Raw genomic sequence first — 16646 nt, 5'->3', positions numbered from 1 at the left:
TTCCAATTGCTTGTAAGTCATCTCAAACTGGATGTCCAATAGATATCTTAAACTCAATGTATGCCACATGTCATAAGCCCTCCCTTATTCATAACTTTCTTTTTAACCATTGGGTACCACTATTTTTCCAGTCACCCAGGCTGACATCTGAGGTGTCATCCTCCACTCTTCCCTCTCTTTAACCCCATCCCCCATATCCAATCTATTGCCAAAGCCTGTCCATTCTACCTTGATAACTTTTCTTGAATATACACACCCTCCCCTTCTCTCTCCTGCAAAACTGCTACCACCCCAGTGCAGGTCCTGATCACCTCACACCTGAATGTATTGCAAGTATTCTGGTTGTTCTTCCTGTCCCATCTCCCTCCATTCCAATCCACTTTCCGCTTAGCCATCAAATTGATCTTCCAAAGGCACAGATCTAACCAGTAGGGGGTGACCTCCCATTCAATAAACTCCATTGGCTCCTTATTACCTATAATATCAAATATACAATTCTCTGTTTGGCTTTTAAAGCTTTTTATAACTTGGCCGCTCCCCAACTTTCCAGTCTTCTTACATCTTACTCCCCTCTACCTACTCTGTGATTCAGTGATGCTTCCCTGCTGCTCTTGCACAATAGAGTCCATATCCCAACTCTGGGCTTTTTCTGTCTGTCTTCCATGCCTGGAATGCTCTCCCTCTGCACCCCTCCCTTCTGGTTTCCCTGGCTTCCTTCCCTAATTCCAGCTAAAATCCCACCTTCTGCAAGAAGCCTTAAAATTAACAGCCTTCCCTCTGAGATTACCTATAATTTATCCTGTGTCTATCTTATTGGCACATAGCTGTTTGCATGTGCTTTTCTTTGTATGTCCAGTGCTTAGCACAGCGCCTGCACATAGTAGGGACTTAATAAATGCTTACTGACTTGTTGAACAACTTCCTAAAGCCAAACCTTCTGTAGAATTTTATTCCCAGAGCCTCAGTTTCCCCCACTCATGGAGCAGCTGCCCTGGACCTGAGCCTGCTTGGGGCTTGTTTTCACAACTCAAGGTTCAAAGGACTTGATTGGAAATGTCACTGTCTTACCCAATGCGCTCCTGCTCCATTTCTTCCATTTTCTCAGCTCGAGCAATCACTCTGTTGATAATCTCCTTCTCCTCGTCTGTGAGCTCTTCATTCTTTCTTGGTTTCTCAGGCTGGTCAGGGCGGACAGACCATCCTGTCGGGAGCCTGAAATGCAAATGCAAACTCTGTAATGGTGCAAGGAAAAATTGAACAGATGGAAACAAGTCCTTATAGGAAGGTGCTAAAAACCCCAAGAGAAATTATGCTGGGGGAAATGACTGACCAGAACATGTATCCGAGCTTGTTTCCTTGGCTGTAAAATAGGAATAATAATGCCCATAGTACTTCCTGCAAATGGTAGTTACAAGGCACAAATGAGATTTTATATTTGTTTATTAATTCATTTATCTATTCATTTGTTTGTTTGTTTGCTTACATATCTTTAAGAGCCTTATGGTGTGAGACCTGGGTTCAAATCCTGCCTCAGCCACTTTTTAGCTGTCTGATCCTGGGCAAGTCACTTAAACTCTTTGAGCTCTGGTTTCCTTATCTGTAAAATTGGGATATTCTTAGGATCTGTCCCACAGCCTTGTCATTTTCTCTGGATTATCTTCTTATCTCCAGTGATTAACACAGTGCCTGGGTTGTTGACTGGACTTGTGAGGAGTTAATGTATAGCACCTATAATAGGTAAATATTTAATACAAGCTTGTTGATTGGAATATTGATCAAGTATATAAAAGCAGGGGCAGCTAGGTGGCATAGCGGATAGAGCACCAGCTCTGAAATCAGGAAGACCTGAGTTCATATCTGGCCTCGGACCAAACACTTGACACTTACTAGCTGTGTGACCCTGGGCAAGTCACTTAACCCCAATTGCCTAAAAAAAAAGTATATAAAAGTGCCTTACAAACCTTAAAGTCCTATATAAATATGATTTTATTATTATAAAAATTATCTCATTCTCATTTTTATTAGAGTTTAGATAAAATGGTCTTGGGATGAGATGCTATCCATTATTATGATTTTATCTTTAATTTTTTGCAAACTATGGTGCAGGCAGATAAAATAACTTGTTATTAATATTTGCTTGTTATTAATATCAATAACTTATTAGTATGATTATTAATTGACAGTATGGTACAATACAAAGAGTATTAATTAAATTATATTCCCAGCTTTGACCCTCAGTCTATGTGACCATGTAGGCAAGCCAAATTCCCATTGTCGGACCTTCAGTTTTGTCATCTGTAGAATGGGAGTAATCCTGCTATGTCTCTCTCACAGGGTTCAATAGGAGCCCTGGAGCTAGTCGCTTCCCTTGTCTGAATCTTGATTTTCTCATCTATAAAATGGTCACAGTAATCCCTGTCTTGCCTACTTCATAGGGTTATGGAGAGACTCAAATTAGATAATGGATGTTCAAATGATAAAAAAAAAAAGTTGGAAAAACCATGCTCTGGTAAGCTATAAGTAAGATGATTAATAAAGTATTTCATGATGTGGTTCACTGACTAAACACAGAGTTTCATTATCTCAGGGAGGGGTATGGGGCTGAGCCCAACCATTGTTAGACCACTGGAGAGCTTTGCCTCCATTAAGGGGGAAGGAGGAATTAAATCCAATCAGTAAATAGCTTTTCAGTAAGAGCTCTGGTCCCATTAGCTGTCAGCATCTATTATTTCTACTTTTCTAAATTGTGTCAGCAGGCATGAAATTGCCTTTTGACACTTGAAGTTGGGACCTGAAAGTCATGTCTACCCTCTCTCCTACTCTTCCTCTGCCCCTCCCAGTTTCACTCACATATTGTCTCCCCCTCCTCCCTGGTCCCCAGGAGTGTGAAGAAATAAGCTGGTGTCCCAGGCAGGTAAAAGCAGACCAGGACACAGAGAAATCCTCCAAATATGAGATTCTTAAGCTTTGTGGTACATTGGACTCCTTCAGAGGTCTGGTGAAGCCAATGGACCCCTCCTCATAATGATGTCTATAAATGCATAAGATAGAAGGCATAAGATTACAAAGGAAGCCAATCATGTCATTTTTCCCCTTTGAGTTCACAGAATTCCTGAAATCTATACATGAATCACTTTAAGGTCACTTGACCCTTGCCCTAGATGGATCACAGGATTCTAGAATCTTAGATCTGGAATTCTAAGGGACCTCAGAGGTCATCTCATTTTGCAGAAGAAAAAACTGAAGGACGAAAGCTAAGTGATCTGCCAGGGTCACACAGCTAGTAAGTCTCTGAGGGAATTTCCTCACTGGGAATTTCTTTCACCAATTAAAACATGGATCTGGATGCTCATCTTCAACCCCCATCCCCAAACAATGAAAAAAAAAACCAAATGCTGAATGAATGAATGCTGAAAAACCTAGGGTCCCTCTGAGCTATAAGGAATCTTTGCATCTCTCTCTATTTTCCATCACTTTAATCATTACTCCCATCTCTGGCCTTTCTCCAGTTTATCTATAGCCTTTGTAAAGCTCCATGGCCCACACTGGACATACTCAGAGTCAACATGGAATAAATCAGAAGAATTTCATGATTTCTTCATGTGCCATCCTCCCACTAATAACATCACACTCATCCCTGGTCCCTTGGCTATTCAGTATGACCCAGACCTCATACAGTCTAATTTATTCCTTCTCTATTACTCCACAGGAACCCAAATGGGTATCATTGTGCACATGTGACCCGTAGTTTCCTCCAGGTGCCCAGATCTAATCCTATGAGCTCTGAGATACCAAGTAAACAGGAGGATCCCACAGAACACGCACATGCCCACACATTCCGATAATTTCCCTCTCTAGCAGATGGGCAGGAAACCCCATCGAGGGCATCATGCATTTCTTTAAACCTAATTCCTTAGCCACAGAAGACAGTAGACAAACAACAAAACCTGTGTTTCAAAACATCTCCAATCTGCCTCTGTGGGACTCACTGCCTCCTGTTGATTTCCCTGTTCTCATTCCAAAAGTAAACAGCAAAACCATGAGATCATTTTTTCCCCATTGAAATCTTTTTTGCCTAATGGAGATTAAGATTATGGGGGAATTAGTGGTGGTAGTTGTGGGATGGTCCATGTGGATAGGAACAAGTCCTTGGATTCTCACTAACAATCACATCCGGGATAATAATGGCAATGAAATATTCAATTCACACAATATTATGTTACAGTTGTCGTCTAAAAAGTTTTTCATAGACATTATTGCAATTGACTCACGACAATTTGCTAAGGTAGATAGAGCAAGTGTGATCTATGTGTGGGGCACTGGGGCACTGTGGCTAGGATGCTGGGCTTAGAATTCGAAAGAACTGGGTTGAAATCCTGACCAAAATAAAAACAACAAACAAAAACCACATTTAAATATGAAAAGAACAGTGGGTGGGAGGTTGGGTCTAGGAAGGAAAAGGAACAGGCTTGGGGTGGGTAGAGAGGGAAAAGATATTTCCAATAAGTGAAGGTCATAAACTTGCATTGAAGAAGTCCTGTCCTTTGCACACATGCCACAAAACTAGAGAGACAGATCTCAGTCTCTCAATTCTTTCTATGTTTTGGCCTGATGAGGTTCCCAGTGTTGAGTTAAATTAAACCATAGGCACATCTCCTGATAATCACCAATACTTTGCATCAGTTCCTTTAAACCTGCAACCAAATTCCCCCCAAAAGAAGACTGGTTTTCTGAAAGTTTCTCAGGTCCTTACAAGCCATGTAGCAATGGATGGGTTGCTTAACCTCTCTAGGCCTCAGATTAGAATGGTAACTAGGGTAGGGTCACTGGGGCTTTGTGTCATGCTGCCTAAATTTAAAGGATGCTGAAAGCATTTTCAGTCCTTCAGCAGCAGAGAAACAATTGAGCTAAGGACCTAGTTAGCAAGAATAACTAGTCAAAATGAGAAGCTACCAAAGTGGCTGCTTTCCCCCTCTTTCTATAGCAGCAGCAGCAGCTCTAGGAGTGCTTTTTGCTGGCTTCCCCATCACACTGTTCTCTCCACTAAGGACAGTATTATGGAGGTTCACCTGCATAACTGGATTTGCATTAAAAAGTTGACCTGAGGGCATGTTTCATGCCACTTGCCTCAGCCACTAGAAATATTAGTGATGTTTCTGCTTAAAATCATTGAATCTTAAAATCATAAAGCTGGAAAGGACATGGATCATCACTTAACTAAGTTCCCTTATTTTAGAGAGGAATCTGAGGTTTACAGAGGTAGGCAATGATTTATCTGAAAAGTGGAGTTGGAGTTTGGAAAGCTTTGCTGCCTATATATAAACCCATAGAATTGGAGCTGGAAGGATATTCCCTTAGGGTTTCCCTAGTCTAAAGGTGTTCCAGATGGGGCCTGTGAGTTTTATGGGGCTCACAACAATCCCAAGCATTGTCAGAACCAGATTAGAATGTAATTGAGAAATATTTAACAAAATAAATAAAAATACAATAAAACATAGATAACATTACATTTTAAAACTAAGCCAATATGTGGCCCATTTCTTTTTGAGTTTGACATCACTGATTTAGTCAAATCCCTTCTCCCATTTTACAGTTCAGGCGACTGATGCTCAGAGGGGTTAAGTGATTTGCCCATGGTCACACAGCTGGAAGATGACTAGAGGCAATATTTATATGCAGGGCTTCCTGAACCGAAGCCTAGGATTCTATTCACCATGCCACAGCACCACACAGAGATAGCAACAGCTTGCCCTACCTCTCTTGCCTCAAGTCTCTCCCTACTCTAGCACATCCTCCATGCAGCTGCCAAAGGGATATTCCTAAAGGACAAGTCTGGCCATTTCTCTTCCCTGCTCTACAAATTCCAGTGGCTCCCTGTCAGATTATAGCTCTAGAACTGGAAGGCGCCTCAGCCAATTATTTGGTTTCCTCTAGCTTTGTAGTTGGTGCCAGGCTGCCAACAGGCCTATCTTGGCCTAGGTTACATTCATGAAGCCCCAGTGTGTGACAGAACCAGAATTAAAGCAAAGTAGATTCAAAGTCAGGGCTGTTGCTTTGTGTGAGTTGTTTTGAAAAATGGAAGTTCATTTGTCTGTTCTCTGCAGGAACCTCTGTGAGATCAGGCCATGGGAGAAGATTTGTGTGTGGGATGCACTACTTAGCCCTATATGCATGATAGCCTCAGTATTCAAAGAAAGGAGCTAACAAGCATATGTTGAGGGCAGTTTCAAGGAACTGAATGCTAATCTCCCATAGTATTGTTAGAGGTTCAAAAGAATCTGAAAAATTCCTTCCCAGACAAATTATTCCTCCTGTAATCCCACAAATGCCAAACTCTGACTGGAGCACTGAAATCCCAGCAGGTGCCTGCAGTTTAGGGGCAAAGAGCACATCTGGTCTCTACAATTCTCCTTGAAAGCCACTCAGACAACTCTGCCAAGGAAAGCAAACTCCTGGTTCTCATGGGAACTTTAAATAAGCCCTTGACAAGGACATATCTACTACCTAGGTGACTTTGAATAAATCACACAAGTTAATAAATGAACAAAAAGCATTAATTAAGCATGTACTATATGCCAAGCTCTGTGTTAAGCACTGGAAATACCAACACTAAAAAAGCAAGATAATTTCTCTCCTCAAGGAGCTAACATTCTAATACGGCACATACAGGGGAGAATGGTGACCTCATCTGTAAAATGAAAGCCTGAATTAGATGCCCTCTAAGATCCTTTCCAGCTCTACAATCCAGTTAACTAGGGGCCATGATCCCAAACTGATGTGAAAGGAAGGTGTTTTCTGCTCAAAGCAATTGGCAGCCACTCAGGTTAACCCAACAAGTAATATCCAGGAACTGTCCATGGTCCTGACTCAGTCGCACTGCATCTCACAGAGCCTACAAACAATGTCAGAATCAGTGTTCAGCTGGAAGGGGCCTTGCAGATGATCTAACACAACCTCCTCTCTGTACAGATGAAGAAACCCAAGACCAGATGGAGGAAGGAACATGCCCAAGGGCGTATGCCAAGATGGGTGACAGTTGGGTGATGATGTGGATAGAATGCACTTCCTGAGTTGATGTCAGGAACACCTGGGTTGAAGTCCTGCCTCAGTCACTTAGAAGTTGGGTGAACCTGGGAAAATCTCTTAACCTCTCAGACTCAGTTTCCTAATCTGTAAATTCGGATAATAATAGCACCTACCTCACAGAGTTGTTGTGAGGACCAAGTGATGGAACATATACAAAATATCACATATCCCATTCATTAAGCCATGAGCTCATTGAGAGGAGAGAGTGTTTTTTGCCTTCCTTTGTATCATGGGTGCTTAGCACAGTGCCTGGCGATAAAGCAGTCACTTCATATGTGCTAAGTAACTTGTTATAAATACCCTAAAACACTATATAAATGCTTGAGGACTTGAGGCCAATCTTCCACCTACTGCTGTTTCCACTACAGCATTATGTTTTTCCTTGTCCTCCCTCCAATAACATACAAGGCCCTTTTATTAGACTCATAATTTCACCCATTCAAAAGTAGCCCCCAGAAACACTACTTTTAAGAACCTTGTAATGATCCTAGGTTTACTCTCTACATTTGCTTTCTTCTCTGCTTAGTCAGGGTGTTCAGTTCATAGCAAAGATGGCACATAATACAATGGGAATGGTACTAGATCTGGAGTCAGAGGACCAGGGTTTCAATCTTGGTGTTACTATTTACTAGCTAGGTGATCATGAACAAGTCAATTAACACCAATGCAGGTCAGCACCCTTCTCTGCAATTTGTACTCTTAGAAAATTGCCTAGACCACTGAGAAGTCAAGTATCTTTCCCAAAGTCACACAGCTGGTATGTGTCAGAGATGGAACAAATCTTTAGCATGCAGAAAGACCTGAATAACTGTGTGTTGATTGATTGATCACTAAATAATGGTGAAGATGATGATGATAAAAAGAAAATAACTATGATATCTGACATGTATATTGTGCTTTACATACATAATTTCATTTGATCTTCACAAAAACTCTGAGAGATAAGTGCTCTTTTTACCTCCAGGCTACAGATGAAGATATTAAGGCTGAGAAAGATCAAGTGACTTTCTCAGGGTCACACAACTAGTCAGTGTCTTGAGGCAAGATTTGAACTTGAGTCTTTCTGACTCCAAGTCCAGCACTCTAGCCATTATACTATGCTAGAACAAGCAACCCATAGCAAGAGAAGGAGTCATCACAGCACTTCAGTTCTTTGGATTCTGGAAGCCATCATCTCAACAAATGATGCTTGATTAAAAGAAGGCTAAGTTTAGTGAATATGAACATATACATGGTTGTATCATGTCACGCTTTCCAAGAGACAATAAGCATTTCTATAGTGCTGTGTGCCAGGCATTGTGCTAACTGCTTTTTACAAATATGAATTGAGTTTCACAATAAACCTGCAACATAGGACCTATTATTATTCTTATTTTGCAGTAGAGGAAACGGAGGCAAACAGAGATTAAATGACTTGCCTAGAGTCACACAGCATCTAAGGCCACATTTGAACTCAACTCTTCCTGATTCCAAGCCCAACACTCTATCCACTGTACCACCAGCTGCCACTAGGCAAGAAAAAAGAAATTTATTTCATGAATGTTCAACGGTGGTGACATGGAAACAGTACTAGATTTGAAGTAGGAAGACTTGGGTCTGAATCTCAGTTTTGCCTCCTATTACCTGTGTGACATTGGGCAAATCATCTAAGTTTCTTGGGCCTGAGTTTCCTCTTCTGTAAAATGAGCAAGTTGAACTAAATGGCCTTGAAGGTCCTTTCTAGATCTACATTTATAACCTTATAGCCCTATGATCCCATGTATTCGTCTATTCCATTTATTCTTGTGATGATTGATTTTCATTTTACACTCACCTCTTTTCTTGTGAGGTAGAAATCTACATGCCACACTAGTCTCTTATCCTACCAATGCTCTTCATATTGTGCACACCTCTACAACATAGACCATGTCACTTTCTTGCGTAAATTTCATTAGTTTCTGACTTTGACTATCACTCCCAAACATCCAATTTCCAGCAGGGCTCAGTTCATGGACCACAATAAATCAGCTTGATTGGGGGAAAGCAAATGATGAAGTGGTAAAGAAAGAGCCCACTTGCTCCTCAGAATCCCAAAGACAAAAACAACTGCATCTTCAGCAGGAGATAGGATTTGGGTCTGGCGGCCTCAAAAGGCTACTCCCACATGCAGTGATTTCAGCAGAGTGGCTCTCAGCACAATCTGCTACATCTTGTTCCCAGATAAAATAAACAGACTCATCTCCTAGGGGCTGATGGAGAAGAGAAAAGAGATGGATATATCCTACAAAGAAAGCATCTGCCCCCACTTTAGAAGTCATGCTCCTGTCCATAGTGGCTTTAACAGCCCTTTGTGAAATTAAACAGGGAAAGCTTACACAGATAACATCTGGGAGAGACTTTTGCCAACCTCAAAATGTTACCCTGGCACCATGGATGGGAAGAGTGGTGCTAATGAAGCCTGTTTAGCCTGAATTAATGATCCAATAGGATGTAGAAGCCAGACTCTGCTCATCTGGGGATAAAACAGAACTAATTTGGCCTTGTTGACTGTACCACTGTTCAAGATCAAACTGGTATCTTTAAGTAGGTAGCTGGGGAGTAGAGAAATCAAATAGAGCTTCCAGCTCACAATCAGTCATTCCTAAGTTTCCTAGAAAGGCAATTTCAAGTGAGTACTGGATAGTATGTTGTACTTGGGGTCAGGAAGATCTGGGCTCATATCCTACCTCTGACACCAGTTGTGTGACTATGTAACAGTCACTTTACTTTGCTAAACCTCAATTTTCTCACCTATAAAATAGGCATAATAATAGCAACAAAATTTAATTTCATGAGGCTACTATGAGACTCAATTGTTGCTATCATTAAAGCCATTTTGCACCCTTCGTCTCCTCTGCTCTGCTCTGCTCCGCTCTCCCTTTACTTGAGGGTGTTCAGCCCAAAGGAAAGCAAATTTTGATGGCTGAAAGCTGCCTGCTTAACTTGGGGTTTACTGGCTAGATTTCTCTCTCAAAGACCTAGCCTTAAACCCAATTCACTCTGGAGCTCACAGATTGCACAACAAAAGGTCCCTGCCCAAGCACCACTTAATGGTCATTTTTGGGCCCTCCAGGCTCAGAGTGAATGTAAATAGTAACTGTTTCTCTTTTGGCCAGCAACCCAGAGGGTCCTGCACTCCCAGTTTGATTTTTTTTTTTTATTAATGGAGCCATCCCTTGACTCACTTCTTAAAGAGGCCTATTCACTGAATGGACATTGCCTCACCCAAAGTGAGAACCTGAAAAGACCTTAGCTTAAAAGAGTCAGGGTCTCTCATTGCATCCTGGGCCATCTCCAGTCATCTTGATGAATATCTGGCCACTGGACCCAGATGGCTCTGGAGGAGAAAGTGAGGCTGATAACCTCGCACAACCATCCCTCACTCAAAACAAAATCAATTGCAAGGCATGTCATCATCTCCCTGATGTCATGGTCCTCTTTGATTATGAAGGACAAACACAAATCTATGTGTGTATACATACATGTCTAATCTACATGTATATACCTATACATATAAATAATATATACACATATGTGGGTATATATGTATATGTGTGTGTATACACACACACACACACACACACACACACACACACATTATTTACATTACCTCCCTCCTGGTGACTCATCAGTTCCCATGGGTCCACTTTTCATCTTTACACAGATGACTCCCAGCTCTATATATTCAGCCCCAGCCTCTCTCCTGAGCTTCAGTCCCACATCACCAATTGCCTCTCAGACATTTAAATTGGTTATCACATGAGCACCTCAAAATCAACATGCCAAAAACAAAACTTACTACCTTCTCCTCTCCCTTCCTAGGTTCCCTATTTCTATTAATAATATCACCACCCTCACGGTCACCCTTATGGTCACAATCTCAAAGCCATTCTCTACTCCTCATTTTCTCTTTACCCACATATCCATCCAATCAATTCCCAAATCACATCGCTTCTATTTCTACAACTTCTCGTGCATCTGTCTCCCTTTTCTCTAATTCTAGTTCAGGCCATCATTATCTCTGGCCAGGACTACTGCAATAGACTCTAACTACCCAATAGACTCATACCTTCCCTCAAGTTGCAACCCTATCTAATCCATTCTCCATACAGCTGCCACAATACCCCATCATGTAGTCTGACTATGGCAAAGGACAGAGTGATTATCATCTCCTTAGTAAGGTGCACACTATTACGTGCTTTTCTTAAAATAGCCCCAAATCATATTAGCTTTGGAAATGCTGCCACATAATTATGTTAACTCATATTGACCTCCTACCTGAAGAAAGAACCTTCTCTTTTATACACTCAACAAGTTTTCACATAGTCCCTGTTAGGATCCTTCTTCTGACAAGAAACTCACTACCTAATCATGCAATCAAATCTGCTTCACTGTCATAATCATTAGGAAATTCTTCCATTGATCTGCCTCTATCCTTCCCAGTGGATTATGGGATCAGAAAATTTAGAGTTGAATGAGCCTTTTGACATCATCTAATAGTTTTACTGATATAGAAACTGAAGCTCAGAGAGGTTAAGTGAGTTGCCTAAGGTCACACAGCTAGCTAAGTGAGTGGCAGGGTTGGAATTTGATGCCATGCTCTAACTCTCTGTGTGCTTGTCCTGCCTTCCAGGGCCACATGAAACAATAAGCCTAATGCTTCCATCCATATCACAGCCATTTGACAAATATTACAGAGTTCCTTCACAAAGGCTCATGCACTTGACTCAGGGTACCTCTCATTCAGATCCTATTTACTCTTGTTTTACTTCATCTATTCAGTAATAATTACTCTAACACCCTCTATGTGCCAGGCATAAGCCTAATAATACTTGGTCATCTGCTTTTCCAGTCCACAGCATATTAGGAGCAGCGGTTTAGGAGTAGTATGTTAGAAGAAAGCCCATTGACAGCCCTGAGAATTAATTAATTAATGAGGGAGAGAGGAAGGGAGTGTCTGCTCTGTGTCAGACACTGTGCTAAGTACTTCATAAGAACTTTATAACTTTACAAACATCATATCTTTACAAACTTTGTAAAATAACTTTACAAATACAGTCAAGCCTCAGCATTCACGGACTTAACTTTTGCAATTTCAAACATTCCTGTGACTTCCTTAGTAACCTCATTTTCACTTTTGCATTGGCAACTATGCACATTTGAGACTGTTCACAGTACAGAAAAATAAATGAGAGGTATGTATGCAAGTTTGTATGCTAGTAGGCATGTCACTGATCTTGTCCATCCTACCCTTGTAAAGAGCTCCCCCATGCATTCATTACATATTTTAATTGTTTGCTTTGAAAATTTGTTTTGCATTGCAATTATGCCCCCAAAGTGTGGTGCAAGTCTTTTGAGCTCTAAGCCCAAGAGTGGAAAGTCAGTGCAAAGTGATTCAGTGAGAAAATAAAGGTGTTAGATAAACTTCCTGCCAGAATGTCTGCAGCTGCAGTTGGCCTCAGGTTCGGGGTTAACAAGTGGCCAATTTGTTATATCTGCAAAAAGGAGAAAAGTATTTTTGATATTGTAGATTTCGTGTGTTATGAAAAGTGAATATTATCTGAAATCAATGTTTTCTTAAATTGAAGTATTAGCATGAAAGGTCACAAAATTCTAGGGAATTACTAGTGAGAAAAAGTATTTTGCGTGTTATCAACTTTATTTTGTGTGCCGCACTTTTATGGGTTATTTCATGGTTACTGTGTTACGAAAAGTGCAAATTATCAGAATTAATGTTTTGCTATTAAGATTTATATGCAGATTAGAGTTTTGATGGTCATGGGAACCTAACCCCCATTTCCCATTTGTATTTTTTACTTTTGCACTATTTTCTAGGAACATTACCCCTGTGAACATTGAAGATCGACTGTAATATCTCACTTGAGATAACAGAGAGAAAGCGACAGAAAAATTATAAAAAGCTGACACCACAACTCAACGATCTCAGCGGTCCAAGTGTGATATGGGATGGGGCTACTTAGTGTAGGGGAAAATCACCCTACTCACTTCAGTAGATTCTGAGAGTGTTATTATTCCTATAGCATTATAAAGTTTGCCAAAAATCATTGTCTCAATTACCCAGTGAAGTAGCTAGGAGAAATGTCATTATCCTAACTTTACAGTTGAGGAAATGGAAGTCCAGAAAGCTTAAAGGCCTTGTCCAGGATCCTGTCGTCTATAAGTTGCAGGGATAAGACTGACTCCAAGCCCAGTGGTCTTCCCACAAGGCTATGTTTGGAGACATGTGGGAGCCACCTAAATGCATAACAATATAATGGATAGAGGCTGGTCTTGGGGTAAGAAAGATCTGGGTTTGGGTCCTGCCCCTGAAACTTATTAACTGTGTGACCATGGGTTGCGTAAGCACTGACAATCATAATGATAATCTTGAGGCATTAAGGACAGATTAAATTGTGTTTGGGTTTGAGAAGGCAAGAATATGAATGATACATTTAAATAGATTTTCATGAGAAGTGTTTAAGCTAAAATAATGCTTTGTATTTTCAAATATCTGGAAAACTCACTTATATGGCAGTACCTGCCTCCTCAGCAGCCGAAAAATTACTGTATAACTGCAGGGCTAAATCTGTCTAAGTACATCTAAATGAAACATTCCCTCTCCCACCAATGAGCCTTTGCACAAGCAATGTCCTTTGCCTGAAATGCACTCCCTGCTCGTCCCCATCTATTAAGATCCCTAGTTTTCTTCAGGGACCAGTTCAGGTGTCCCTTCATTATGAGAAGACTTTCCTTACTTCCCCAGGTGTTAATGCACTCTCTCTCTCCTCTTTCCTCTCCTCTCCTCTCCTTCTCTTCTTCTTCTTCTTCTTCTCCTTCTCCATCTCCTCCTCCTCCTCCTCCTCCTCCTCCTCCTTCTTCTTCTTCTCCTTCTTCTTCTTCTTCTTCTTCTTCTTCTTCTTCTTCTTCTTCTTCTTCTTCTTCTCCTTCTTCTCCTTCTCCTTCTTCTCCTTCTCCTCCTTCTCCTCCTTCTCCTTCTCCTCCTTCTCCTTCTTCTCCTTCTCCTTCTTCTTCTTCTCCTTCCTTCTTCTTCTTCTTCTTCTTCTCTTCTTCTTCTTCTTCTTCTTCTTCTTCTTCTTCTCTCTCTCTCTCTCTCTCTCTCTCTCTCTCTCTCTCTCTCTCTCATATCCCCCAATACAATATAAACTCCTTGTCTCTGTGTACCCAGAAACTAGCACAGTACCTTGGACAGAAATCTTTGCTTGCTGAATTGGAAGCTCTCCTGTATGGTGAGGTAGGCTCTTAATGGGCTGTCTATTAGGAAGGGGTTGAAAGATCTGGAGATGGTACCTCCTCTAAGCCACTCTTCCTGCATTGGGGGTGGGGTGAGGGGCTCTCCCCTTACTCCAACACTCCAATGGAATGACACAAGTAGCCAACAGCCTGAGACCAAGACTGCTTCTGGGCCACGCTTACTTGTGGTGATCTTTCACAAACCTAAGCCACCTTCGTCAACCCCAGGCATTATCCCTACCCACTTTTCTTACCTCAATGCCTCTAGTCCTTACAAACATGAGTATCAATATGATATGATGGATTTGGAGTTAGAAGACTTGGTTCAAGTACCATTTCAACCACTGTCTATGAATTATCTATGTAAAGAATCCATCACTCCATGAATATTATCTTATATGTGTAGATTGCTTTGAATCAAAAAGTATTTCCATGTGTATTAGAGTAACAATGAAAAGACAGCCTGGCATGATGGATAGAGAAGGTGTTAACCTGAATTGATAGGGGCAGTCTTCTCAACTTTGGAGTTCCCATACCAATGAAACCACAGGTCCAGTTTCTATCTTTAAGATTTGCAAGTTGACCTCATTTGATCTTTTTTTTTATGAAGACCTTTACATTTAATTTATTTTTATATGTATATTTTATATGACCTGGAGGTCAAATAGAGTCACTAGAGTTTACTGAGCAGGGAGTCATTTGATCTTTCCAACAACACTGTGAGGCGGATGCTATTATTAACCCCACTTTCCAGATAAAGAAAGTGAGAATGAGAGAAATTAAAAGGCTTACTCAGATTTGCAGAGTTGCTAAGCTTCATAGCCAAGATTTAATCCCAGATCCTCTTGACTCCAAATCCAGCGTTCTTTCCAGTCAGCCAGTCAATAAACAGTTCTTAAGTGCCTACTATGTGCCAGGTCTTATGCTAAGCACTGGGGGGTATAAATACAAAAACAGAGAGATTCTCCTGCCCTTGAGGAGCTCACAGTCTAATGGGGAAAGACAATACACAAAAGGAAGCTAAAAAGCCTGCCCAACAGGGAACATGGTTTAGAAATCAGAGAAGTCCCAGAGTAGTCCAACCAGTCTACACATGTGAGATGTTATACACGGACTGATGGATTCTCTAAATAGAGCATTTACAATTGGGGGCAGAACTGGTATCTGAACCCTTCTTCTGATGGGAAAAGACAATGGGTACATATATTGGTATACTGAAGATATATACAAAGTAGGTACAAGGTAACCTTAGAGAGGAAGGCATTAACAACCTGTGGCCTCCTACAGAAAGTAGCATTCGAGCTGAGTCCTGAAGGAAATCAGGACATAAATTCCTTTAGTGCAGATAAGGATGCTAGAACTCAGAGAGAACTTAGAGACATTTAGCAAGTGGAGGAAGCTGGGACCAAATCCTAGTCATCTAACTCTAAGTCTAGTGCTGTTCCCATAATACCACAAAACTTGGCAAATAGTAGCTGTTTAATACATGTGTGTATATAGTAGGTGCTTATACATGTGTGTTGAATTCAAATGAATTGCCATCATCATCATTAGAGAGTATAAGATCAGACATTCAGAAGCAGAAGTGACCTCAGAAGTTATACAGTCCAATCCCCTTATTTTACAGCTGAGGAAACTGAGGTCCAGGTAAATGAACTGCTGTTTTGCTCAATTAGAAGTAATAAATATAGAGGCTGGATGTGTTTTCTGCATTTTTTGAAGGTGTAGGTATGTGAAAAGATAATCCCATTTTCCTAGTTTGGGTCATTCAAACTGACCCCTCAACCACATCTGCCCTTTGCTTCAAAGTCATTTCCATTGGAAAGCAAGATAACCTTTTGTGCTGGGATGGAAATTATGTGCTCAGCAAACTGCATTGTAAGGTGTGTGCCCATCATTCTGTTATTACCAAGAGAAATTATTCTACTTGGCATTTATTTTATCAAAGGGAGCTTTCCTGTTGTGAAGCTAAAGAAATCAAGGCCTCAGAGACTGGCTGCCAATCATGGCCAAGTTATTATCAAGGACTAAATCTTAAACCCACCTCCACATCCCACATCTGCTTCCCTCCCCAGGATTTTGAAGAAGCTGCCAAATCTTTTGAAACTTCTCTGAATGCTGTGAGTCTCTGGGAACTTTTACAAATATCTTTTTTTTTAATAGATGCTTATTCTTTGACCTCTGTCTTCTCTCTGTAGGAGCATACCACACTGATAAAAAAAAAAACAGGCAAAAGACAGTCAGCAGAAAGGTAAATGTCACAGAATACTTACTGCTCCTTTTCACTGTCC

General features: G+C 40.9%; 1 protein-coding gene across 6 annotated transcripts in view; it reads right to left on the bottom strand.

Annotated features, from left to right (window-relative positions):
* RPH3A (rabphilin 3A) overlaps nt 1-16646 on the bottom strand; it is a 171760-nt gene that overhangs the window by 99443 nt on the left and 55671 nt on the right. For 5 of the 6 annotated variants that reach the window (XM_078154322.1, XM_078154321.1, XM_020978074.2 and 2 more), the window contains exon 3: nt 1069-1212. In XM_078154322.1, coding sequence (XP_078010448.1) covers nt 1069-1212 — 144 coding nt within the window. Of the gene's footprint in view, nt 1-1068; nt 1213-16399; nt 16558-16646 lie in introns of those variants that run through there. The other variant, XM_078154325.1, reaches the window with a different exon arrangement.

The sequence above is a fragment of the Phascolarctos cinereus genome, unplaced genomic scaffold, assembly GCF_003287225.1.
Source record: "Phascolarctos cinereus isolate Bilbo 61053 unplaced genomic scaffold, phaCin_HiC Scaffold_4;HRSCAF=312, whole genome shotgun sequence".
NCBI classification, from domain to species: Eukaryota; Metazoa; Chordata; class Mammalia; order Diprotodontia; family Phascolarctidae; genus Phascolarctos; species Phascolarctos cinereus.
This window is presented reverse-complemented; position numbering and strand designations above follow the sequence as displayed.